Genomic DNA, 26,007 nt, shown 5'->3' with positions numbered 1-26,007 from the left:
ATCAGTTTATGACAGCTTCTGAATGATTCTATCTCCAGGCTCTCTAATCCATCCTTCAAATTTTCTCTTTCTAATGTTTCATTCTAAAGACTCCGTACTCTCTACTCAAAAGTCATTCCCATAGATCTTCAAGCATAAACTCGTTCTGGAACTAAAGACTTTTCAAAATCAAGCTGCCAAATGCCATCCTGGCTTTTCATCCAACTTTCATTTACTTACTTTACAGCCAAACTAGACTAATCTCCATCCCTGTGATTTCATCCCATGCTTGGAATAAAACTCAGCCTACTGAAATCCCTTTCTTCCTTGAAGGCTTAACTTAGATGGCACAGCGGATAGACCACTATACCTGAGTTCATATCTAGCCTCAGACACCAGCTGTGTGACCCTGGGGCAAATCATTTAACCTGTTTGCCTCAGTTTCCTCAACTGGAAAAAAATAGGGATAATAATAACACCTACCTCCCAAAGTGGTTGTGAGGATCAAATGGGATATTTGTAAGCATTTAGCACAGAGCCTGCTACTGAATAGATGCTACATGTTGTTATTATTATCCATGAAATCTTCTATGATCACCTCAGCTGAAAGTGATTGTATACTCAAAATTCTCATATTTTTTTCTGGACTTCTCCTCCATACTTTCACAAATCATAATACAAGAAAAATTATAGTATCTCACTCCATTATAATGCAAATTCTTTCAGGGAAGCCAATTTCACTTTATCTTTATATCCCTAGCACCTGGTTACAGCGCCTGCACATGAAAGGTATTTTATAATTATTGTGCTTGTTTAATTGCCTGTACATTTTCATCTCCCTCCCCCATAGCATTTAGTATAGAACCATGCACATAAGAAGGTGATTAATAAATGTTTACAAAGGCAAATTACATGGAAATGCATATATAAAAACAACAACCTAATAATCAACAAATTGGTGGCTTTTAAATGAATGAGTCGAGTTTTAGAGGTTATGCCCCAGCCAATAACAGAGAGAGAGAGAGAGGAAAATGGGGATGGGAAACCTCCTAGAAAACATGATCCCTCCTCAAGAGGAAAGAATTTTGATCTAGTTATTATGTATAATCAATGAGAAGTGCTAGTCTTAATAAGAGTACCTGATTTACTGAATGGAGTGCTCAACAAAGTAGAATGGCTATCCTAAACCTGATGCCAACATTGTATGTCCCTTTTGTCTCAAAGAACCACACATGGATAAAGGTATGAGGTCTGTCTCTGCATGTCCACTATATAAAGTGGCCTAGAGCACCCCAAGTTTAAGAAAAAACCTTACCAATGTCAACAATCTCACCTCTGCAACATATTCAGACAATTCCCACCTGTTGGTACTTGGAAGGACTCTTTAAATCTTTACTCCTAAAGCCTATGGGTTAAGGAGCAAGATCTGAAGCCTTTTCTACTGCTGCCCTCACTAAAGCATTGAAATGGAATATGTGCACGTGTCTACCTGAGTAGACAGTTTGTTCAGTGTCAGCGACTACAGCTGACTTCTGGTTAAAAGATGGATTTCAACAGTCATAGAGTAGGGAGTAAAGCGGCACAGAGAACAGAGATATTTTTGGATGATCTAAAGTTGGATTGTTTTCTTCCTCCTTTAGAATGACTCCTAAGTTTAATGGGAAAAGACATTCCTAAAGGAAAGATTTTGTTATAATATAGGAAGGTTCTTTGAAGAAAATTAATTTTTATGCATATATAGTTTTCATACACAAACACACACTTAAATCTGCAGTGAAGTTGATGCTTTCAAAGCTCTAGAGAAATCTGCTAATTGCTTTTTTAAAGTAGGCTGGGGATGGGGTGGGATAGGTAGGATGTGTGTGTGTGTGTGTTGTGTGGTGTGTGTGTGTGTGTGTGTGTGAGATGGAAGGTGAAGACTCTTATGATCCTAAAATTTTGTGTTGGAAGGAACCTTGAGATTTAGGAACTGAGGCCCAGAGAGGTTAAAGAATTTTCCCACGGGCAGCTAGGTGGCGCAGTGGATAGAGGCACGGGCCCTGGATTCAGGAGGACCTGAGTTCAAATCCAGTCTCAGACATATGACACTTACTAGCTGTGTGACCCTGGGCACGTCACTTAATCCCAATTGCCTTAAAAAAATAAATAAAAGAATTTTCCCATGTTATAAAGTTTTAGCAAAATTAGCATTTGAACCCATGTCTTCTGACTTCAGAATCCATTAATCTTGCTCTTACTATCAGGCTGCCTTTATCATAATATGCTTCTCAAAACAGGAAGACAGGGCCATCAGAGTTGCATGAGGGAGTTACACAGATATTAACCTTTTTATGTATTAGATGATGAGATACCAGAGATGTGGCTCGATAGCAGGTGGTCTGAAAAAAATCTGAGACTTTCAGTTTACTACAAGCTCAATGTTAAGTCTACAGTGTGTTACAGAGATCAAAGAGTCCATTAAGAGATACAGAAAGTTCAAAAGTAAGAAAATGATCATACCTCATTGCATTCTGCTCTGGTCAGGCTACGTATTAAGTATCATGTTCAGTTCTGGCATTGCATTTGGGGAGGACACCGATAAACTAGAGAGTGTCCAGTGGAGAAGCAACCAGGATAGTTTAGGGCCAATAAAAACCCCTGACATATTAAGTCCAGTTGAAAAGACTGGAGAGTCAAGATTTGTATCCTTTGGCCCTGAGGGGGGAGTTATTTTGTCATCCTGAGGAAGTCTGTTTAACTACTTCTGGGCACTGCTTTGGGGGCATTAATTCATCTAATCTCCATGGGAATATTTCAGATTGAATAGAAAGACTTTATTTCAAGAGCTAGAAATCAGTTTTTGGTCACTACTTTTGTGTATTTTTTTTTTAAGAATCTGACTTGAAAACCTAAAAGGATCTCTTGGACTTATGATTATATTTCTTTCTTTATTTTTTTTGGTGAGGCAATTGGGGTTAAGTGACTTGCCCAGGGTTAGACAGCTAGAAAGTTGTTAAGTGTCTGAGGCCGGATTTGAACTCAGGCCCTCCTGAATGCAGGGCCAGTGATGCTCTATCCACTGTGGCACCTAGCTGCCCCCCTTATGATTGTATTTCTAGGAGAAGGACATATTCCACTGAATAAAAAGTTCCCCAAGGGTCTCAATTCATTTACTAAGGAAACTTTAGGTACCATAGTTTTACAGTACATAACAAGATGCTTGGTTTACATTTTTTACATTGAATTTATTTGGTTAAAGTTATCTAGTAAGTTTTTTCCCCCTCAGAGTCCCTAGGAGCTAAAGAGCAATTGAAATATCCCAGCTTCATATATCCCATAGAGACTGTGGTGGGAGAAGGAATTAATCATTACTATATATTATTTCTTTGCTTTTTTTATTCCCCTGAGTAATTTTTTAGGACCTTAGTCTTTTATTACCTGCCCTTCCATCATCTATTTTAACCATCTTTCCAAAAATTTTCTACTTTGTTCTCCCTCACCTAATGAATTCTCAACCTTTCAAAATCCTGTACCTTTTAAAAATAACAAAAATATACTAAGTCTTCCTTTGGTTGGCTTAATTTTTTAGATCTAAATTATTCTAATTATTTTATCCATGAAAAGTAATTTTAAAATAGTATGCACCAATGTCTTCTTTGAAGCAGTGAAGCGTGTCTCTTTCCACTGAGTAACTGATGGGTTTTTTAAAGCCTTTTTTTATCTATGTGAGATCATTATTTTCATAAGGTTGTACAAAGTAAATTTTCAAAGTTACAAAAGTTCAATAAGTTACTTGCTTCCTTAGGGAAAAAGTAAATGTTATATACATCACATATTTTATTTGAAAAATGAAAACTGATTCTTCTGTATAATCTCAAAAACTAGTGCATGTTTAATTCTCTAAGTTCAAAGTTTTTTGTCAAATTAAGGAAGTAATACTTGCATTTATCTTACCTTCCCCCTCCCCTGTCCCCTCCCTGGAAAAAGGACCTAAATTCTAGATAAACATATAGAATAGTCAAAAAAATCTTGCTTTGAAGAAAACTGCTATTATGTTTTTGAGAGTCACAGATGAATTTATATGATATGGGCTACTCAAGAGACTTAGCAAATGATTTCAAACCCACATAGGGCAGGGGTTCTTAACCTTTTTTGCATCACAGACCCCCTTTGGCAATAAAAATACTAAAGTTTTAGGATTATAAAGGAAATCAGTTATATTGAAATAATCATTAAAAACATTTTTAAGTTCACAGGACCCCAATTAAATAACCCCTGATGTAGAAAGATTTCTGTTTCTGTGAGAGAAAAAAAAAATGCAACTCAAACTTCAAGCTGGCAACCACCATGTCATCAATACACCATCAGAATGTTCCATTCGTGCTGGCAGGGGGGGGAGGGAGGGGAGGGATCTGATCTTCTATACATATGAATAATATCAGAAGAAAAAGGAGAATTCACTGTTGGTGAAATGTTCATTTTTATTGTACATTAATGTTCATGTCACAAATCTTGGTAGTGACCAATTGAAACATTACATTAATAAAATTCAACACAATTTTTATTAAGCACCTACTACAAATGAAGAAAAGGAGATATAAATCTGAGGTCTCTTAGACGAAGTCCTGTTTTAAGTCCTATGATCTGATAAGGATGAACATTTGTCAGTCTGTGTACAAGACAGTAACAGTTAACATTCTTTTTACAATGCTCTGTGGTTGACTTTGTTTGATCCCAGGTCACCTAACCCAGCCAGTGGAGCCCAGACCTTAGCAGTGTGTCTCTTCACTACATAAGGGCTACATGCATTTAGAAGGGGGGAAGAAACGTAACAAAAAATGATTATAGTCATCTGAATGAGTAAAGAACATTGGAGAAATGTCATAAGGAGAGACATATCTATAAGGCTTTCCCTTGAAAAGTAGGCTTATCACTTTTAAGTAATACCATGAAACAAAAATACTCATATTTTGCTTCGGCTAACACCTTGATATTTTCACACTATTACTTGTAGTACTCTTTCAATTATAATAAACCAGTGTAAAAGCTACTTTACAGAAAATTCATAAATCCTAAAAATAAACCTCATACACACATATACACATAGATATATACACATATTAAATCAGAAAGAATACCTGACATAATCAGGACCAGGCCACAAGTTTCTTCATGTGAAGTACAAAGTACTACATGCATGCCAATCTAAAAATGACTCATATAGAAAATGCACCATCAACTAATGGGGATAATCAAACCTCCCACTACACTTTGTATAATATTACTGTGAGGAAAATGCTTTGTAAAACCTGCACAGAGGGAGTCTGTTATGATATTGGACTTGGAGTCAAGAGACCTGGTCCCATACTCTGGATCAGATGATAGCTGTACCCCCAGGGCCAAGTTATAGGATCATTGGATCACGATTTAATGCTGAAAGGGGTCTTACAGGTCATGTAGACCAAAACTTCTTAAACTGTGGATCACGACCCCATATGGGTTATGTGTTATCTGAGGAAACTGGGGCCTACTGAGAATAAATGACTTCCCCAAGATCACTACTTGCTGACTGTCTGAAACTTGATTCAAACTCAGGTCTTCCTGATTCCTAACAAAAGGCATATCATGTCACTGAACCTGTTTACTCACAAGTCAAATACCTCCTTCCCTCTTTAAATAGCAGCTAGTGATCCTGAGAGTGCCTATTGAGAGTTCCTTATTTGTGTGCTAACCCCTGGGGGGAAGGTGGCTTCCTGAACTGAACCAATTCTTGAGGAAATGACCACCAACAGCTGAATTAGCTCTGAACATGAAAAGACTGGTATGCCTGATTGATATGGACCATATGAGTCAATCAGATAAGATAGAATAGGTCTGAGGTGAAAGTGAAATACCTATTCAGCAGTTTGTGAAAAAATGCCTTTATCTTTCAAGTAGAAAATAATAGTGATGGGGACAGCTAGGTGGCACAGTGGATAAAGCACTGGCTCTGGATTCGGAGGACTGACCTGAATTCAACTATGGCTTCAGACACTTGACACTACTAGCTGTGTGACCCTGGGCAAGTCACTTAACCCCACTGTTCTCACAAAAAAAATAATAGACGAAAATAGTGATGGATTATAGTTTTATAATTTAGGTTATTTGTTAATACATACTTATGGGTCTTGTGTTTTGTTTACTTGCCAGTGAATTGGATTTAAGTGAGGGAGGGCGGTGCAACATCACAAGCCTCACTCTCTCCTCCAGAGCCATCTGAGCCAGTGCAAGTTATACATCAGATGACTGGATTAGCTCTGTATGTTTTGAAGGAAACAGGGTTAAGTGACTTGCCCCCAGACCACATAAGCTAGTGTCTTGGAATTGGATTTGAACTCAGGTCCTCCTGACTCCAGGGCCAGTTACTCTTACTCCATCCACTGTGCCACCTAGCTGCCCCCTGTGGGTGGAGTTGATATGGAAAACAAACACTTTGTGGTTTTTATATAAACAGCTGTCATATGATGCCTACTTTGTGCACCCAAGCATCTTATTGAGAAGGGACCCTATCTATTAGCCATGTCTAAAGAGACTACAGATATGACCAATATCAAGCTTTGTTTTACAGATTTTCCCTAGAACTCTACCCCTGGATTGGAGGCACATAACAAGCCAAGAGAGCACAAGAAAATATCCTTTTTGGGGTGGAAGCCACTTCTAGGATAAATCCAGCCTCCATGTGAATCCAGAGCATGAGCTCCTTATGCAAGGTAGGGTCCTTGCATCTCAGGCTACATCTCAAATAATGGAACCTGAACTCAGTGATATGAGCCCTTTCCTCTGCAAAAAACTTGTAACACCAAGCAAATACAATTTTTGCTATTTTGGGTGACTGGGGTGCAAGTTGGAATAAGGAATCATCTTTAAAGTCTAGGAGGGGGCAGCTAGGTGGCACAGTGGATTCAGGAGGACCTGAGTTCAAGTCTGTGCCTCAGACACTTGACACTTACAGCTGTGTGACCCTGGCAAGTCAATTAACCCCCCATTGTCTCACCAAAAAAAAAGTCTAGGAGAGCAATATAGGATAAACATTATTATACTATGTGGGTTATTATGACTCTCCACCAACGCTAGGGTGGTCTGATAGGAAACCTTTCACCACCCAGGCAGGAAACACTCACTCTCAGAACCTCTTGGCTGCTGGCTATAGACTTGTGCTGAGGGAAGGAGACACAAAACAGGAGAAGCAGCCAGGAACTTTAGGTTCAAACTCATGTAATCCAGAAGCAGATCCCCACAGAACTTCATGATGCCACCACCCCAGCAATTTATCCCCATCACCTTCTACCCCTTGGGATGCCAACATCTCACAAGTGCACTTTCCCCTTATATTTACTAGAACATGACATTTTCAGCCATCTCCAGAACATGCCACTAGTATCCACCAACCCACCTCCCCCTTGCCAGATTTTTGTTTTTTCCTTCCATTAGAATGATAGCTCCTTGAAGGCAATGATTATCTTGCTTGCTTGTATCTGTATTGACAGTCTTTAGCACTGTGCTTGGCACATAGTCAGCATTTAATATATGCTTTATCAACTGAAGGTATTGCTTTGATGCTTCACTATATCACAGGGGGTCTCTTTGTGTTTTTAAAGACTATGCCAGTGGAAAGGAGTGAGAAGGGAGTAAGTTGGGAGAGGCTCATCACCAGACAGCCAGCAAGGTATTTTTGACCAAAGAAACTCCAAAAGATCATCTACTGAGTTACAGAGAGTTTTGGCAGATGAAACTTTAGGTTGCAAAAGTGCTCAATTTAATAATATTAAAAAAAATCACATAGCCTTGTGCCTCAGTAATTCCTCCATTTACAAGGGAGAAATTATAACCACTAACATGTCAAAAGATTGTTAAATGTAAGTTATTATAAAACAAGTATCTGCTGGTGTATACAGGTGGTCTGAGATCATCTTTTGGACAGGAGTTGGGGTTTCAAGGACAAAGGGTACTTCTAATGAGGAAACTCTAACACAATCAGCAACTGCTCTATAGAATTAAGAAAGTTACCTAGGGCACTGAGACAGTAAGTGACTGGCCCAGGCCACAAAGACAGTATGAACCAAAAGTGGCTCTCCCTAATTTCTAGACAAAATTCCTAGCCACCGATGATCTTGGCATTAAAATATGTAATATAATATTCAGATGAAACTACTAGGAGACCAGTTAAAATTAAGAACTTAACATGGTTAAAATTTAAGAAATATGCAACATCAATAAAGTAGACAAATAGGATTAATGATTAAAAGCTAAACCATGAGTACTGGCAGAGTATAGGAAAATTCCCATGACCAAAATCAGTGATAAGAATAGTTTAATTTGACTTAAAAATTCACCAAGGAACTCAGTATTTGATATGCAATAAATAAGATACCATAAGCTGTTTTCATCATCATCTTCATTGACAAACATTAAATTTGAATTTCCCAAAATTCAGCGACTCACCCAAGGTAATAATTCATTGAATGACATAACAAATTGCAATTTTTAAACAGGACGTCATGGAAGAGATACAGTATATGGTAGTATACTAGTATCTTTTAACATATGGGTATCAGAAGTAATACCAAAGATAAACACCAAAGACAGATCTGAACACTAATCCCACCAAAAAAAAAAAGTAACAAACAGTAACAACAACAACAAATAAGTCAAAAGTACTTTCCAAAATTATGTCTAATTTTTTTTTCTCACTGACTTGGTGTTAACACCAAAGGAACGGTCTTGATTAGTTCAGTTCTTAGTCATCGAGTGAAAAGTCCAGAGCAAAGCTTTTTAAACCACAATGAAATCATCCAAAATCAACATATCATTTTGGGTTTGAAACTGAAAAGATTCTTTTTTTTTTTTTTGGTTAATAGTCCCTGATCAGCAAAATGATTATTGATAATACATATTCCTTACTGACAGTCATAACTATGAAATTGCAATGTTCATTCATCCATAATGTAACTTAATAAGAGGGTAAATGACATTCCAAAGAAATGTTGAGTAATATCAGTATTAAATACAAAACATAAAGTTACTCATGTTAAAATATTTTAAGTGTATGCATTTTTTTGTTGTTTTTAGAGTTCTAGGAAAAAAATAAAACCCTCATTTCAACACGGAGAATAACGTATTAAACTTGATGACACTATGAATTTAACATGTTTTTTCAAAACTTTTTTCAAAGTTTGGCACTAGCTAGGATATATTTAAAAAGAAAAATGGAAATTAAGTTTAGACTCAAAAACAATTCAAATAATCTCAGGAAGATTAATAAGTATTTTCTGTTCTGTTTTAAATATTTAATAGGAATTTATAAAGAATGCTTCTGTAAAAATGCAATTAAACTTGCAAACATGAGCTCATTACTCCATCCAAATACTGAGATAGAATGCTACCTTTTGTTGCCCCTTTCACATGAGACAAAACTGATGACACAAAGAAAAGCTAAGGATCATGCTTCAACGGGGGTGACTGGAGAAAAAAAACCAAAACAAATATTGAGACTTTCAAACCAACATTTCATCCACCAGACATTTCTTACTAATACAAACTTTCATTTTGGAATGTGTGATCTCAAAAATAAAAAAAACAAAAACAAAAAAAACAAACAACAAACCCCTAAGAAAAATCTATCTCCTGTCTTTCTTTGCAGAGTTTGGGAATGAATGTAGAATATCAGATGCAATGATTACACTTGATAGCTTTGCCTGAACTGCTTTTTATTTTTTTATTTTTGGGTGAGGCATTTCAGGTTAAGTGACTTGCCCAAGGTCACAGAGCTAGTTAAGTGTCAAGTGTCTGAGGCCAAATTTGAACTCAGGTCCTCCTGAATCCAGGGCCAGTGCTCTATCCACTGCAACCACCTAGCTGCCCTGATGAACTGTCTTTTTAATTTTTTTTCTTTTTCAATTTTCCTTACAATGGATGGTTTGCTAGTTGAGTGGTGTAGAAATGAAAGTGATATAAAAATATAAGATACCAAGAGAAATAAAGCTTCAAAAATGCAAATTTAGAAAGTTAGTAGAATCACTGTAGCACCCTTACTAAAATCAAAATATGCTCGAGACTAACATAAAAAATAAGCTTGAGGGGCAGCTGGGTGGCACAGTGGATAGAGCATAGGCCCTGGAGTCAGGAGTACCTGAGTTCAAATCCGGCCTCAGACACTTAACACACACTTACTAGCTGTGTGACCCTGGGCAAGTCACTTAACCCCAATTGCCTCACCAAAAAAAAAAAAAGCTTAAAGGGGGCAGCTAGGTGGCACAATGGATAAAGCACTGGCCATGGATTCAGGAGGACCTGAGTTCAAATCTGGCCTCAGACACTTGACACATACTAGCCGTGTGATCCTGGGCAAGTCACTTAACCCTCAATGCCCCACCCCACAAAAAATAATAAAATAAGCTCGAGACACTAAGCCCCATGATTTCTATTTTGTTTTTTTTAATGGGTACTTTTATTTGAACAGAATTTAAAGTCAGTATAGAGGTAAAAGCTCCTCCACTCCCCCAAGTAATGAAGTATTGGCCCAATCTCATGGAACTCCTAAGGGAGACTATAAAAAACAAAACCATTCACATCTATGTTGGGAGAAGGCAAGGTGGGAAAGGAAGAAGTCATTTATGACTCTGACAAAAAAAAAAAAAAGGGACAGAATTAAGATCGAAGATACAAGAGTTTTTCCCCACCCAAAGAATTGTATAATTTACAATGTAAGCACTACCTCCCCACATCTTCCTCCTTTATCTTCATTTATGTTAAAATAGTTCCTTTCATAAGGCAAGACCAACAAGTCAATAGTTGGAATGACTTTTTTTAAAAAAGTACCATCAGGTGCTCGCTTTCGGCAGCACACATACTAAAATTGAACGATACAGAGAAGATTAGCATTGGCCCCTGCGCAAGGATGACACGCAAATTCGTGATATTTAAAAAAAAAAAAAAAGTACCATCAGGGGGGACAGTGGTGCAATGGATAAAGCACTGGCCCTGGATTTCAGGAGGACCTAGTTCAAATCCAGTCTCAAACACTTGACACTTACTAGCTGTGTGACCCTGGCACAACCCTCATTGCTCTGCAGGAAAGAAAAAAAAAAAAACCAGAGTCCTACAAATGCACTCTAGAAATTTCAGATTTTTTACCTCCAACATACTTAGATTACTCATCACCTTTATTGTTCACTTTCTAAATGTTTGTATCAAGCCCAAAAAATAAATAAATAAATATAATCATATCAATCTCATCTCTTTCGTTGGTCACATTCAGGCAGGGCAATGACCTTTATTTTCATTGTGCTATGGGCTAAGGCTGTAACCTTTTGCATCTTATTAGCAATGCCTGTGAACATGGTGGTACCAACCAGAAGATATGCTATTGGCATACAGATCCTTACTAATGTCAACATCACATTTCATTACTGAGTTGAAGGTAGTTTTGTGGATTCCACAGATGCAGTGGTAGATATCTCCTGCTTTAAGTATAGGGCAACATAACACAGCTTCTCCTTGATTCATAATATCCCTCTCAGCTATGATCATAAAGCCTCTCTCAGTCAAGATCTTAATGAGGTTGTATATGAGGTCACAGAAAGCCAGAACCAGATGGAGGCTGACATGGACATAGCATGGGTTACACTATGACCAGAGTCCATCGCAATACCAGTGGTATAACCAGAGGAATACAGGGCAGCACAGCCTGTATGACAATGTATATGGCTGGGGTATTGAAGATCTCAAACATAATCTGTCATCTCTGCTCTGTTGCCTTTGGAGTTCAATGGGGCTTCTTTGAGGAGCACAGGGTATTTTTCAGGAGCTACACTGAGCCCATCGTATAAAGCACGGTGCCGTGTTGTCTCAGTAACAAAACCATGTTCAGTCAGATGTTTCTGGTCCAGAATATTTTGTCTTGCTCTGGGCCTCATCACCCATGTAGCTATCTTTCTGGGCCATACTCACTATCGTGCCCTGATGTCTCTGGCACTCATCAGGTGGAGGGCAAGACAGTCTAAAGAGCACTGGCAAACCCAGTTTGTACATGTTGGAATCACTGTTAATAATAAGGACAGCAATATAATCATTCATGGTGAACTCTGAAGCAGGAGGAAGTAGTGCTCTACCTGGAGATGGAGGGGAGGCAAGTGCACATGGTGCATGTGGGTAGAAGAGCAAACAGCTTCTATTAAATTTCTAAAAAAAATTTCACATCAAGTGCCAAAATATACATAGATATGTGTAGGGAATGGGTCTATATATCAGCTTGCAAGCACTATAGCTATAAGACTTCCTATCTATAGACAACAACCTGAGTTATAATCATTGATTTGTCCAAAAATCTCCCAGATTTTATAGTACATATGAGCCTGATGGTAGACATAATCAAAAAGAATAAAAATCAACTGCCAAGTACTGACATGTATATACTCATTAATGTACTTCATGCTGGATATAGTAAAAGATATACTGGAGAACACTTATAAGTTTCAAAACTTAAAGGCACTTTTGCAATCCAGTTCGCTGAATCTTTAATAAATTTGCTGAAATACTGCTATATTTTATTTGTATTTTTATAATAACTACATAACAACTACATCATTAAAGCTTTTGGCCAACATTGCTTAGCAATCAATGTGAGAAAAAAATGCTGCAATTATTGAACAAGACCTTATAAAATATGACTATAAAGCAATGAGGAATTCCAGAAGTAAAACTAGATAATCAGTCTCATTACTTTGTCACACATTATAAAAAGAAAAGACTACCATAGCCACAAAGGGAGAAATCAATGGCCGATGTCCTCAGAGAAGGCTTTTACACAAGAGGCAGAAAATTATTATGGTCCTTAAAGGAAGGAGGGTAGCAAAGTGGAGAGGTAAGACATGCCAAGCAGAAAAACAAACTGAGTCGTCTTATGAGTTAGGAACAAGTATGGGTGTTGGTTGACAGGGTACATGCTAAGAGTAATAAATAATTCGTGTTTCTAGAATAAGTCATAGGAACTGTGATATTAGAATTCAAATTTGGCAGTTCTAGTTTTCCATTTTTTGTCTGTTTTACTGCTATCTAGTCAGCCAGAAATGTTCTTTGGATGATCTTTCTTAGCTGGATTTCCTGCCAACTTTTCTGTAAACATATTTTCTTCCTCTACTGCTTTTTCATGTTTTACAAGATGATACTGATATAAACTTCCATTGTTGTCCTTTAATAATTTATAAGTAAGTTTATATTCTGAACCAGTCAGGCCTTCTGCTATTTCACATTTTTATCAATGACTTAGTTAAAGGTCTAGAAGACACATCTATCAAACATGAAGATGGCACAAAGCTGGGAGGGATAACATATTGGATGACAGCAAGGATTCAAAAAGATCTTGACAGGTTTTGAATGGTATGTGCCAGTAATGGGATGAAATTTGATAGGAAAAGCTATAAAGTGTTTAACCATAGGAGATGATGAGATCACCGAGAGAAGATTGAGAAACAAAGGACCCAGAACAGACCCATGGAGGAGACCCACAGTTAATAAGCGTGAACTGCACATCTAGCAAAAAAGACTGAAAAAGGGTGGTCAGACAGGTGGGAAAAAGATCAGAAGAAAAGCTTTTCCCTGAAAACTTAGAGAGGAGAAAATATTCAGGAGAAGGTGTTTGACAGTACAAAAACTTACAGTATCAAAATGTTAGATTTGGCAAGTAATTAAGGGATCACCAAAGTGGTGACTTTGGAGTCCAGTTTCAGTTGAATAAGGTCGTCAGAAACCAGATCTCAGAAGGTTTAGCATTCAGAGGACAGAGACTAAAGAAGTGTTAGTCTAGCTGAGAAGGGGAGGCAAAGAAAGGATGAAGAGTTTTTTGGTTTTGGTTTTGGGTTTGTTTTTATAAGGACTGGGGAGAATGGGTATGTCTGTAGGCAGCAGAGGAAATGACTGTAAATAGGAAGGGATTTGAAGGGTAGAATGGGGGATGAGAGAGGATTTATCTAAGATAATTTGCCTGAGAAGGGAGAGGGAATAGAATCAAGGATGCATATAGAAGGGCATGCTTTGTCAAGGAGATCCATATCTTTACAAAATGAATAGTCCAAATGAATAGTCAGAGAAGACAGATTATCTAAGTCAATAACAGAAGAGAAAGGGAGGCAGAGGGAAGTCTTTGCAAATAGCCTTACTTTTTTCAATAATGTATAAGTCCTTAGCTGAGAGGGTAAGGGAAGGGTGCTTCGAAATTTGAAGAGGTATAAAAATGTTGGAATGGCCACTGTGGTGAGTAGAAGAGCAAAATGATGAGGAACAAGGATTGCCTAGTTGCAGTGATGGCCCAGTTCAGATTATGCATCATAAAATTGTAGTGAGCTAAAAAGGATTAGTGTCCAAGTCAAGAGATATATTCCACCTTTCTCCTGGTCAGATAACTTCTAGAGTACTGTGTTCACTTCTAGGTGTCACATTTGAAGAATACAAACAAACTGGAGAGTGCCAAAAGAAAGACAAAGGAGGGGCAGCTAGGTGGCACAGTGGATAAAGCACCAGCCCTGGATTCAGGAGGACCTGAGTTCAAATCTGGCCTCAGACACTTGACACTTAGTAGTTGGGTGACCCTGGGCAAGTCACTTAACCCCTCATTGCCCTGCAAAAAAAAAAAAAAAAAAGTTTATCATGAAGGATCTCCTTCATATATATGCCTTCTTCACGATTCCATGGATAATATGTATGCTTTCGCTTTTTCTTGATGGCACTAGTTTCCGACAGTTTAGGCTATCCATCTATTTACCTTGCTCTTACCACATGCATAGTCTATCATATTTTTTGTTCATACTGTTAAGGCTAAAATTCTAGCTAGTCTGTCTAAAATATCTAATGAGTGGTCGCCAATAAATTATAAGCTTTAGCAAGAGTTAGACTTTTAAGCATTTATTAAGGAGAATAAGAATTTGGTAAAGAGAGAGAAAAAGGCCTAGATTCCTATCTATTAAAGGGAGAGCACATTTCTAGCTCCCTTCTCCGCCAGAGTCCAGAGGAAAGAGAGCGAGCCTGAGCGCCAGTCTCTTCCTTCCTCCTCCCACTCGTCCACGTCACTTCCTGATGCCTGGTCTTGCCCTCAAAGACCTTCGCTTCATGGGCAGAACTCTTCTACAGTAAGTATCCAGCAGGTGGCGTTATTCCAATTGTTACAGTCCCCCCTGTTGTTCCTCAAGAAACAAAATGTTTCCTTGACGGAACAGTAAAAAACAATATAATAACTATTGCTAACTAATAATATGTGAACAACAATATAGAAAAGGAAGAGAGGAAAGTTTTGTCCAGAGGGGCGATTTTTTTTGTCCTCATGAACCGACGCTTTGACATTAGTCTTGCAAAGGGAGGGCCTCTGCAGAGAATACATGTTACAGATGGTGTATATTATAACAGAAAGAGAAAAAAAAAAACAACAAAAACAACAAATCAAAACTGTTCATTTAAAGTCTCTGAAAGTCTTTTCTCAGATGTCCTCTAGGTGTAGTCGTAGAATGGAAGTCTCTTCAGGGGTTGATGTGTGGATGCTGGTAATCAGCCAGGAAATTTCCTACAAAATTGAGCTTAACACAACTTTAAAATAGCTTTGTCAATAATCAAATCAAACAATGAAAGTTCTCAAAAACATGTCTAAGGGAATTCAGAATCTTAGTTGTTACACATGAAACATATAATAAAACAAAAATTGAACCATTCTTTAAAATTATAATATTACTATAGTCCCCCCCTTATGGAGGGTAATTGAGAAGACAATTGCTGCGATATTAATTATTAAAAATAATTTTTTATCTTTGTTTCATCACTTTTTGCATCATCTGCCTAATTATCCTCATGCCATTATGAGAAATTAAAAAATCTAATATAATTGGTAACAGGTGTCAAGGCCAAATTCAACACTGTATTTATCATGACACCTGAGATAATTATGGGGGTTACCATAAAAGAACAGAGAAATGATGGGATATGAGCATTCCCACACTTGAGCAGTATGTACTGTCCATGCAGTATGCCAGGCTTAAAATAGGTGGATGGAATATATGTCCATGCCACCGAACATATTGGAGGAAACTGAGTCAGACTTAATCAGATGCATGGGATTGAGATGTCCATGGCATCAGGCATATAGGAGGGAGCATAGAAGCCAGGTGTAGAAGTGAGATGGGTGGGATGAATACTTCCAGCCATCTGTACAATATTGTGGGGAAAAATAAAATAAAATATTAAACCAAGAGAATCCAACCTCAACATTAGTCAAAAGCCGTTCCCTCGGCCATACCTTGACTTCATGCATGTCTCCCCTCATGTGACAGTTCAGTGTCTGCTCTTGCATGTATTCCTCTTGTGATTGGATGGCATCTTGGCCAACTGGCATCTGATAACTCAGAATAAAGGCAATTAATGTCTTAAATGATAAGTTCCCATAATCCAAGTCTCATATGGATTTAAAATTGAGGATAATAAATGATTGCAAAAAATGTGAATACATCTTGACTCAGAACACAATATATAATTATGCAACAATTTCAAATAATACCCCTTTTTTTTTACTTAGTATACAATTACTTTTGTGAAAAATCAGAACATACTTAAATACAAGTTAAAGCACAACAGAATCTCAAAGAACTTTTTTTTTTTGAAAAAAGAAAACTTTTACAAATGTTCCCCTCTTTTTTTTTTTTTTTGGAATATGCTTATCAAAAATAATACTTCTAGAATCAATTTACACTTGCCATGGCAAACAATTTGCCAGGGAATGCTTTAAAGAGTTTGATCAAATAATCAGTTGAGAAAAAATAACAAAAACAAACAACTCGGAATATGGGAGCACAATACTCCTAGAATTAACATTGTATAATAAAATCAAAACCATCTTGCAATGTTTCAAAATTAGATAGACAAATGAATAGAAGAAAATACACATGGAACAATAAAAGACAATGAAATTCAAACTAAGGAAATCTAAATGAATATGAACTTAATATCAATAAGAGTATTATAAAATATAAACTTGATCACATGACTATAAAAAGCTTTTACAAATATTCTCCTTGTTTTAGAAACTAGGTATAAGACACAATCTCAAAAGCATGAAAATCTCTATGAAAATAAACCCATACCATTAATTTCAAAATGTATATGTAATAGCATAGAAATCCTATGTAACCTCTGAACTGATACTATTAATAATCTGAGTGAATTTAGAACACTTTTGATTCCGATATCTAAAATCCCCAATACTCATATCAATACCTTGCTGCTTACTTCTACATTTCTGTAAAATATATACCCTTCCATGGCAAAAGAAGCAGAGTCTTGAACTATGTTGATGATTGTCATTCTTATTCAGCTTAAGTTTTTCTTCTTTAACCCCTCTATATTGTCTGTCGGGCTTTTCACCATACAAATGCTTTATAAGATTACTAATTAAAGACAAAAGCAGGTTAGCAAAATTATGAACAAAACGAGTATATCTGGAATTTAAAGGGTTTTCTAAGGTTGTCTCAGAAGCACAGCCAGGCCGGGGAAGGGCTGAGCCTGAAGCTGCAAATGCAGGTAGAAAAAGTTGAGCATGCGCATCAGATCTCTGGACTTCCCAGGCAGGGGAAGCAATGGGCTTGGCCATAGGAGGAGTAGAGGGTGGGGTCTGGAGAGGAGGGGAGGGACCAGAGCAATTTGAATCAGACTTGATTTTGAACTCAGGCCTGGATTCCTCTTCCCCCACTTTGCCTCCAGGTGCTAGGGGATTAAAAGCTTCTAGAGGGTGGGTCATTGCCTCCAGGCATGCAAAATTAGAGCAACAATTAGTGTTAGAACTGGGAAAAGCTGCAGGAATCTCTTCAGGTTTCTCTGAAAAAGCATGGTTCGGAGAGGGAGAGATATTTCCTTGTGTGAGTAAGTTGCTGGCTCTTTTAACAAAAATAAAAAGAAAAATAGAAAATCCACAAAAACAAAGCATTAACATGATCTTATCTCCCATTTGTCTGGTTAAACAGACTAAAATCAAAAATAGGGTAATTAGGGAGTTTAAAAGTTCCATTCGAAAAAATTTAAAGGGAAAACACAGCCAGTGCGCCAGTACTTAGCAGTTTAAAGGGTAGGAGAAATTTCTTACCCAACCGGAAGATCAGAAGTGAGGTTCAGCTTTCCTCTTCGTGGTCAGCCATCTGTTAAGGCTAAAATTCTAGCTAGTCTGTCTAAAATATCTAATGAGTGGTCGCCAATAAATTATAAGCTTTAGCAAGAGTTAGACTTTTAAGCATTTATTAAGGAGAATAAGAATTTGGTAAAGAGAGAGAAAAAGGCCTAGATTCCTATCTATTAAAGGGAGAGCACATTTCTAGCTCCCTTCTCCGCCAGAGTCCAGAGGAAAGAGAGCGAGCCTGAGCGCCAGTCTCTTCCTTCCTCCTCCCACTCGTCCACGTCACTTCCTGATGCCTGGTCTTGCCCTCAAAGACCTTCGCTTCATGGGCAGAACTCTTCTACAGTAAGTATCCAGCAGGTGGCGTTATTCCAATCGTTACAATACAAATGACATTATTCCACTTTTTTGAAGTTTCTTATGTTTCAGCCTGCTCACACTCATCAGAAGATTCACACTTGCAGGGCACTCTGCAATATTCATTTTTAATATCTCAACAGAGTTCTGACTCTCACAGTCAAAAACAGTAACTCCAGGAAAATACTGATATTAAAAAAATAGGCTCCTGGGAGAAATGCTTTGCAATTTCTTCTAGGTAATCTAACCTGTTATACATCTTCTCCCATTTAATTCTAGGTCTAGCTAATTGTCCATTCATATATCTCATGTTTGTATACTAGTGGACAAGTACTGTTGTTTGTTCATCAGACTGTATGACAATTTGACAAATGAACATTCTTCATTTTTTTTTTGTTGCTTTCAGTATGGATAATACAAATTCTTGAGTGGTTAGAGGTATCTTAAAGGAAGCTAAGTGATATTCCAGGGCTGATACAACATGCTATCTTCTACAAAGGGAAAACTTACCCATCCATAAAGATCTCTTTTAACTTGAGCTCTACATTAAAAATCCTGCAACACAGGAACAAACATATTTAATGAACATACATCTCCTTCTCACCTAATCTCTACAATCAAAGAGTCACTGAACAAAACCTCATTGTGTAACGATTGGAATGACACCACCTGCTGGAGACTTACTGTAGAAGAGTTCTGCCCATGAAGCGAAGGTCTTTGAGGGCAAGACCGGGCGTCAGGAAGTGACGCGGGCTAGTGGGAGGAGGAAGGAAGAGACTGGCGCTCGGTCTCAGGGTCTTTCCTTTGGACTCTGGCGGAGAGCGGAGCTAGAAATGTGCTCTCCGTTTAATAGATAGGAATCTAGGCCTTTCTCTCTCTTTACCAAATTCTTGTTTTCCTTAATAAATGCTTAAAAGCCTAACTCTTGCTAAAGCTTACAATTTATTGGCGACCACTCATTAGATATTTTAGACAGACTAGCTAGAATTTTAGCCCTTAACAATTGGTTAGATATTTCAAGGGATTTTTTAACACGCAGGTATATGGACACTTTGTTGGAAGAGTTTTAAACATTGCTTACAAAAAAAGCATATCTTCACTAACATATTCATCAAAAATGTCTTTAATGCAACGGAAAAAAGATCCAGAAAAATTAATATGGATGAGATAGTAGGAATTTGTCTATAATTGTTCATGCTTCTTTGGTTGTCTTATTTTGATAGAAATTGGGCCCAAGAGGGCAGCTAGGTGGCACAGTGGATAGAGCACCAGCCCTGGATTCAGGAAGACCTGAGTTCAAATTCGGCCTCCGACACTTGATATGTACTAGTTGTGTGACCCTGGGCAAGTCACTTAACCCCAATTGCCTCGCCAAAAAAAAAGAAAGAAATTGGGCCCAAGGTTTTACTCTGTACCCTTTTCCACACATATCCACACATATCGCTCCTTCCCTCAGAGACCATGTAAATCAACTCCTTAATGCCCACACAATTATGCTGCCTCCAGCATTAATAATCATCTTCTTCTTCCTCTTCCTCTTCTTCTTCCTCTTCTTCTTCCTCTTCCTCTTCTTCTTCCTCTTCCTCTTCTTCTTCTTCTTCTTCTTCTTCTTCTTGGACATCTGGTCTAATTCAGCTGCTTTATTTCAATTTTAGGCCATCCCTAAAAACTCATTTGGATCTTTAATATCAAAGTCCAAGGGTGGTGGCTCTACTGTCCTTCATGGTGAAAAGTCATAAAAATCATTGCAAATCCTTTCCATTTTTCTTTTGTTTGCGGGCCTTTTCTATTTTTATCCTTAAATGCCTTAGAAATGATTCTGCAGAGTTGGGTCAAGTATCAAGCTTTCAATAAACTCGATTTAGTCTTCATTGTTTCATTATGAGATAATATCGCTTATAAGTTCACAGCATTCTTCATTGTAAAATTTTATCATCAATTTATAATCTAAACCAGTGACGCCTAAGTCAAGTATTTGCCAATTAAGGGAGTTTTGGGTGTTGGATCTTTTGTTTTCCTTGTTATTTGACTGATTCATATCTGCTCAATTTCTATATGAATTTGTTATAGTCAGTATCCATGTCTTTTCTTCCATCTATCACTATTACATCTCTTCCATAATCAATGCCTTGTCTGAATTGGTCAAGATTGAGTTGCTTCAACTGTATGCTCTATTTTTAACAATTTTTTATTTTTTCTTCTTATTAATGTAGGTTTACTCTCATAATTGAATGAATTTAATGGTGTTACTATATGAAAGCAGTTGATTCAGGTTACTGGTGACACATATCAGTAATGGGACATGGGTGTATAACTGTATAATACCTACACACATATGCAGAGAAAGAAAATTTATGTATAATTTTACATATATTTTGGAAATGTTATTATAATACAACTTATGCAAAAATTCTCTCTATGCATATACACATACACACATACATAAACATAATAAATTAAACCAAAGAGTTATTGGGAGAGCATGCTGGGCCACATTTGGAAAACTATGCAATGATTTTGGTAATTCCAAATAGCTTTCTGTCAACATAGCACATCTTCCCATCTTTTAAACACCAATATTTTTCAGAGGACATCATCTTTGATGGTGACATGTGTTTTCCTATTTTACCACTTTTTTTGAAATAAGTGGAAAATCATTGAACAATGTTTTCTCATTGATGTGACCTCTTTGCATCAATCAGGTAATCTTATATAGTTTCAATACAAGCAAGGGAAACATTCTATTGAAAGAAAGCCCCTAGGGTTTCATTCTTCTTTACTGAGTCAAGAAGTTTTTTTGGAATTAGCAAACATTAGCAAAGTATGATCTTGTCCTTACTACACTTTTGAATCAACTATCTAATTTTTAAAATGTGATCATCTATAGAAAAGTTTGTGAAAACCTGATTATTCCCTTCCCATATGACAAAAGAAGGCATTAAGTCATTTTTTATCTTCTGTATATATGTTTTTTATAATAGTACCATTTGTGATATTTTCAATCACTATGAATTTTCTCCTCACTACTGCAGGTGAAATAGAAGGCAATGGAGAAATGTAAAATGGGCCTAGGTAGGCTGTAGCAAATTACCAATGATTACCTGTATAAACAGAAAAGAAAATGGTTATGCCATGAATGATTGATGATATCACAGCTGATTGGATAAGTCTCCCTGTTATTCTACTTGGTGACAAATCATGGAGCACTAATTTTGACCAAAGAGTCAAACAGAATCAAACAGAAATAGAAAGATGGAAGTAACTTAAAAATAGGATCAAGCATTACCAATGACTGAACTGAGAAAAATGACCAAAAAAGGACATAATTAAAGATATAAATTACTGGAAAGGGAGGTATATTGGCCATGTACTTAGTGTGAAAAGTAGTATAGTCTAAATGTTATAGACTCAAATGATGGACTACAGCACAGTAAGAAAATTCTCTTTGGAAGCTTTACAGAAAAAAACCATGGAGAATTTTTCTAATTAAATGTTATTTTCATGAAGATCTATCTTCTTTTCTCACTACTTTCCTGTCAACCCACCTTGTCCCATCAAGAAATCAAGAGAAATAAAACCATACCCCTGTTACAAATGTGCACAGTGAAACAATTCAGGTTTCTGCATGGCCATGTCTAGAAAAGGGGGGGGGTGGAGAATCTCATTCTGTACTCTAAAGATTATAGAATGAGAGTGGATGGGTTGTGACCTTTAAGGGTAGGGGAAAAGGATCTACTACTGGAATTATGGATCCACTAAAGTGTTATGTAGTCATAAAAATAAAATAATCTACATCAATCTAACCCCAACAGTTAGGACTTTTCAACTATGCACAGAGCACAGGTATAATTTAACTAAAAATAAAGAATAGGTTGTGATCAAGATATATACAAGAGTCTACCAAATTAGTGTGTGCATGTAAACGTTTGAAAGTGGAGCAGAAACCTGCCTCAGTGAAGGATGTACACTCACATGAATGAAATTACTGATCTTGAATTATCAAAACATTATCTCCATATTAGGAGATAGGCCTATTTAAACATCCCTGATATAGTTGTCACTATTAGTGTCAGAATATTTTATCTCAAAACTAGTAGAACTGGTATTTCCTAACAGACGATACTCACTAAGAACAATTTCTTCTACATAATACCAACCAATGGAAGGCACCTGGAATGGTTTAGGCACCTTAGGGCTCCTGAGTCACTAGTAACAAGACAGGAATGTCTCCTAGTACTGGTTGCTAAGATGTGTAATTAAATGGAGATAGAAGACTTAATTTTGCTGCTGTTTTCCCCAGGGAAATTATTAGTGGCTGAATAAGTAAGCGTTACCTCTTTAACAGCAGTAACAGTAGTTGAGACCTGGAAAAAGATCATTTCCTAAAAGAGCTCTATCTAGTACTTGATGTGGCCTAGTATTGTGTCCTTGGACTTGAGGCCTGGTTCTGAGAACAAGTACCAGAAGTGATAATCAGCATCTTTCTTTTGTCATGCGTCCTTTCTTCACCAGGAAAAGAAGCACTTTTCTAACCATTTCTGATAGGTATCACAAGGATTATCACAGCAGATAAACATAACACATTATATGCAATGACTACTGAAATAAAATAACTAGGTGATAATTACATGATCTTACAGATCTCTTGGAAACTGGCAAGATAAAAGGCAGTTAACTATGTATTTTGCATTTTGATATGCAACACTAATTTAAAATACAAATAACCATATAATTATTCTACAACTAGATTATAATATATGAATCATAATACCTTATCTTACAAGTTGATTACTAATTTAGTATCAAGAATGTCCAAATGTTTTACCGGCTTAGGAATTATTTCATCCACCACTCAAGTTGAGACACTCCTGGAGAGGATAAGTCAATACCTTAACACTCAGTACAATATTTCATAGTCAGTGTTTTAAAGCCAGAAGGAACCTTGGACCCGGAAAGGTAAAGCAATATGACCAAGGTCAGAGGGATGGTTGGCAACATAACCAAGACTCCAATGTCTTTGAAGTCCTTTCATAGCACCATGAAGCATATCTTCTCTTGCCAATATCTTTCTCTCATTTCCCTTTTACTATTCTACTATACAGGAAACCTCTCCCTTAAAACATGCAAGCTTGCTATTCCCTACATATAGTATTATATACTATTATCTACTGCTACACTTTTGCTTATGCCATATCCTGAATGCTTCTTTCCTACCTATTAAAATTTCTTTATCTCTTCCTAAAATTCTCAGCTCCAAAATGATCTAATTGCTAATTAACCACATGACACTTTGATTATTTATTGTGAGGCTCCCCAACTTGCTATCAAGTTCACTGTTACCACTAATAGGTCCTCCATTCAGTTACTGGATTAAAATTGGGAGAGACGTGGGTTTTTCCCTTTGCCCATTAGCGCCACCACTAGCTAATTATTAGCTTTGTTTATATCTGTTTATTTATTTTCTCCTTCAAGGAAAGTAGAGTAAGGAATAGAAGTTCTCTTTGTACTAAAGGAATAGTGACCATTTATATATCAAGTCAAGCAATCCCCTAAAAAAAACCCAAACCTACTTCACTGAGGTAGTATAGCTACAATTTATCAGTGGGTCCCAGGCTCTGGAAGCAAACAGTGAAGGAAATAAACAATCCAAAGGAATGGGAAAGCAGCTAAGTACCTCTTAATACCATTCCTCCCTCTTCCATGTCAACCCCCAAATAAATTTCTAGTAAAGTAACTTGGCCAAACCCAAACTGAAATGGTAGGAAATATTCTTAAAGGTTAACAGTATAAACATTAAGAACCAAAATTTCCAAAGGTAATGTATGAACATAGCACAAAATTCAGTGAATTTATTTTTTATTTTGAATCATGTACATCTCCCATCATTATGAAAGGAAATAATATATAAATTTATACTCCAATATACATATTTACCATATTAATGTTCCATAAATCAAAATTGTATTTCTAAGCATCTCAAACAAATTTTCCCCAACTACTAAGAGAAAAGCTCATACCACTAATCATCAAGAATAGAAACAGAGGCTTGTAAGACCCCAGTTTTCAGAGCAAAGAACAAGCTATGAAGTGCTATAGAACTACTATTCAACATCAAGAAACAAACCATTTACATAGCAGTAGGTATTTTGCACTCTATTTGAGGTGATTTTTAAGTTATGCTCATTAACCTACCTGATGTGTGATTTCACTTTGAGACACAGGGAGGGATCTTTCTTCATACACAGGAGGTGGTTTATGTGTGGGTGGAAGATCGATCCTGCATTAAAAAGAACAAACAATATGACTGCCACATTTGATGAAAACAAAAAGAAAGTTGGGGGAGGGGGAGGCTCCCTATAATTCTAAATATGATTTCCATGATACTGTTTAAATTGTCTGAAATATTTAATATTCAGTATTCATTTTCATTTATGCTTCAAAGCTGAGAAAATAAGCTGAATTAGAGCTTAGACAAAACCAAATCAACCCACATATTGCTGCTAATATCAAAAGTACAAGCACGTACACATTCCAAAGTTTGCAGAGGCTTTCATTTTTTAAAACTATGCTATAACTTTTTATGAATGACATTTAAATATGTTTGATACAAGACATTCTCTTAAGCAATATCATTAAAATTATTTTTCAGATTTATTAAGTGGCCAGATGAGAAAAATACTCAATCTTGACTTAAAAAAAAAAAGCTTTTCACATTTGCAGAAAATTCAAAATATCTTCACTTGTTACCCAACTATAAAGGTCCTCAATGCCCTGGGCACCTGGAAATCCTGCTTCCTAAAGAAACAAATTTTTCTTTCAAAGATAGGAGGAAAACAGCCAAATATTCTAATAAAAATAAATGTTTATTTCTCTTAATAATTGTGTAAACTTTATTTAATTGAAACATTAGAATAGTTTTGATTTTTAAATAATTGATTATAATAAAGCAAACAGAGAAAATGTCTGAAGGCTACCAGTAACAGTCTAATTACATATAATAAATTAAACATAAATCTTTTCCAAAATACAAGTGTTGGAAGTTGTAATTATGTGGGACTTCATAAAAAAAACATAAACATGAAATATGGGATAATATATAATAACTACAGAATTAAAGTAAAATTTAAAAACCATGTGCAAAAATTCAGATTATTATTTCAGATTTGTAGAAATAACTAACATTTGATAATTACAGAGAGAATAAACTTTTAAACTATCCAAGCATGAAAAGAAACTGACCATGATAAAAATCTCATTTACAATAGAACAGCAAATGAAGAATTTCCTTAGACTCCATGTGAGACCTTACTGAGATTCTAGTTACCTTATTATAAGACAAACTGAAGATTACGAGGTCCCACAACAGATACATAAAGTATAAACATTCTAGTCAAGCATCTAGTCAAGCTGCTTACCAAATTACCTAAAACTTAAGGACTTTGGTTTTATAAGAGTTAAGTATGTTATAGGGGCTAGCCTGAATGAGGCATTTTACAGACCCTTTAACAGAAAAT

General features: G+C 36.6%; 1 protein-coding gene and 1 non-coding gene across 4 annotated transcripts in view; one reads left to right on the top strand and one right to left on the bottom strand.

Annotated features, from left to right (window-relative positions):
- The window catches only part of NECTIN3 (nectin cell adhesion molecule 3), a 186,447-nt gene that overhangs the window by 80,518 nt on the left and 79,922 nt on the right, over positions 1 to 26,007 (bottom strand). Inside the window, exons 7-8 of one of the 3 annotated variants that reach the window (XM_043995013.1) lie at positions 24,686 to 24,770; positions 19,669 to 20,818 (exon numbers count right to left, since the gene is read on the bottom strand). In XM_043995013.1, the coding sequence (XP_043850948.1) occupies positions 20,783 to 20,818; positions 24,686 to 24,770 (121 nt within the window). In that variant the 3' untranslated portion in view covers positions 19,669 to 20,782. Of the gene's footprint in view, positions 1 to 19,668; positions 20,819 to 21,437; positions 21,595 to 24,685; positions 24,771 to 26,007 lie in introns of those variants that run through there. The other 2 variants (XM_043995014.1, XM_043995012.1) reach the window with 2 other exon arrangements.
- On the top strand, positions 10,822 to 10,929 carry LOC122752221. The gene has a single exon (XR_006356009.1). It is a non-coding gene; the product is annotated as a U6 spliceosomal RNA (small nuclear RNA).

Source organism: Dromiciops gliroides, chromosome 3 (assembly GCF_019393635.1).
Source record: "Dromiciops gliroides isolate mDroGli1 chromosome 3, mDroGli1.pri, whole genome shotgun sequence".
NCBI lineage: Eukaryota > Metazoa > Chordata > Mammalia > Microbiotheria > Microbiotheriidae > Dromiciops > Dromiciops gliroides.
The sequence above is the reverse complement of the archived record's forward strand: the minus strand, read 5'-3'. Positions and strand labels throughout refer to the sequence as shown.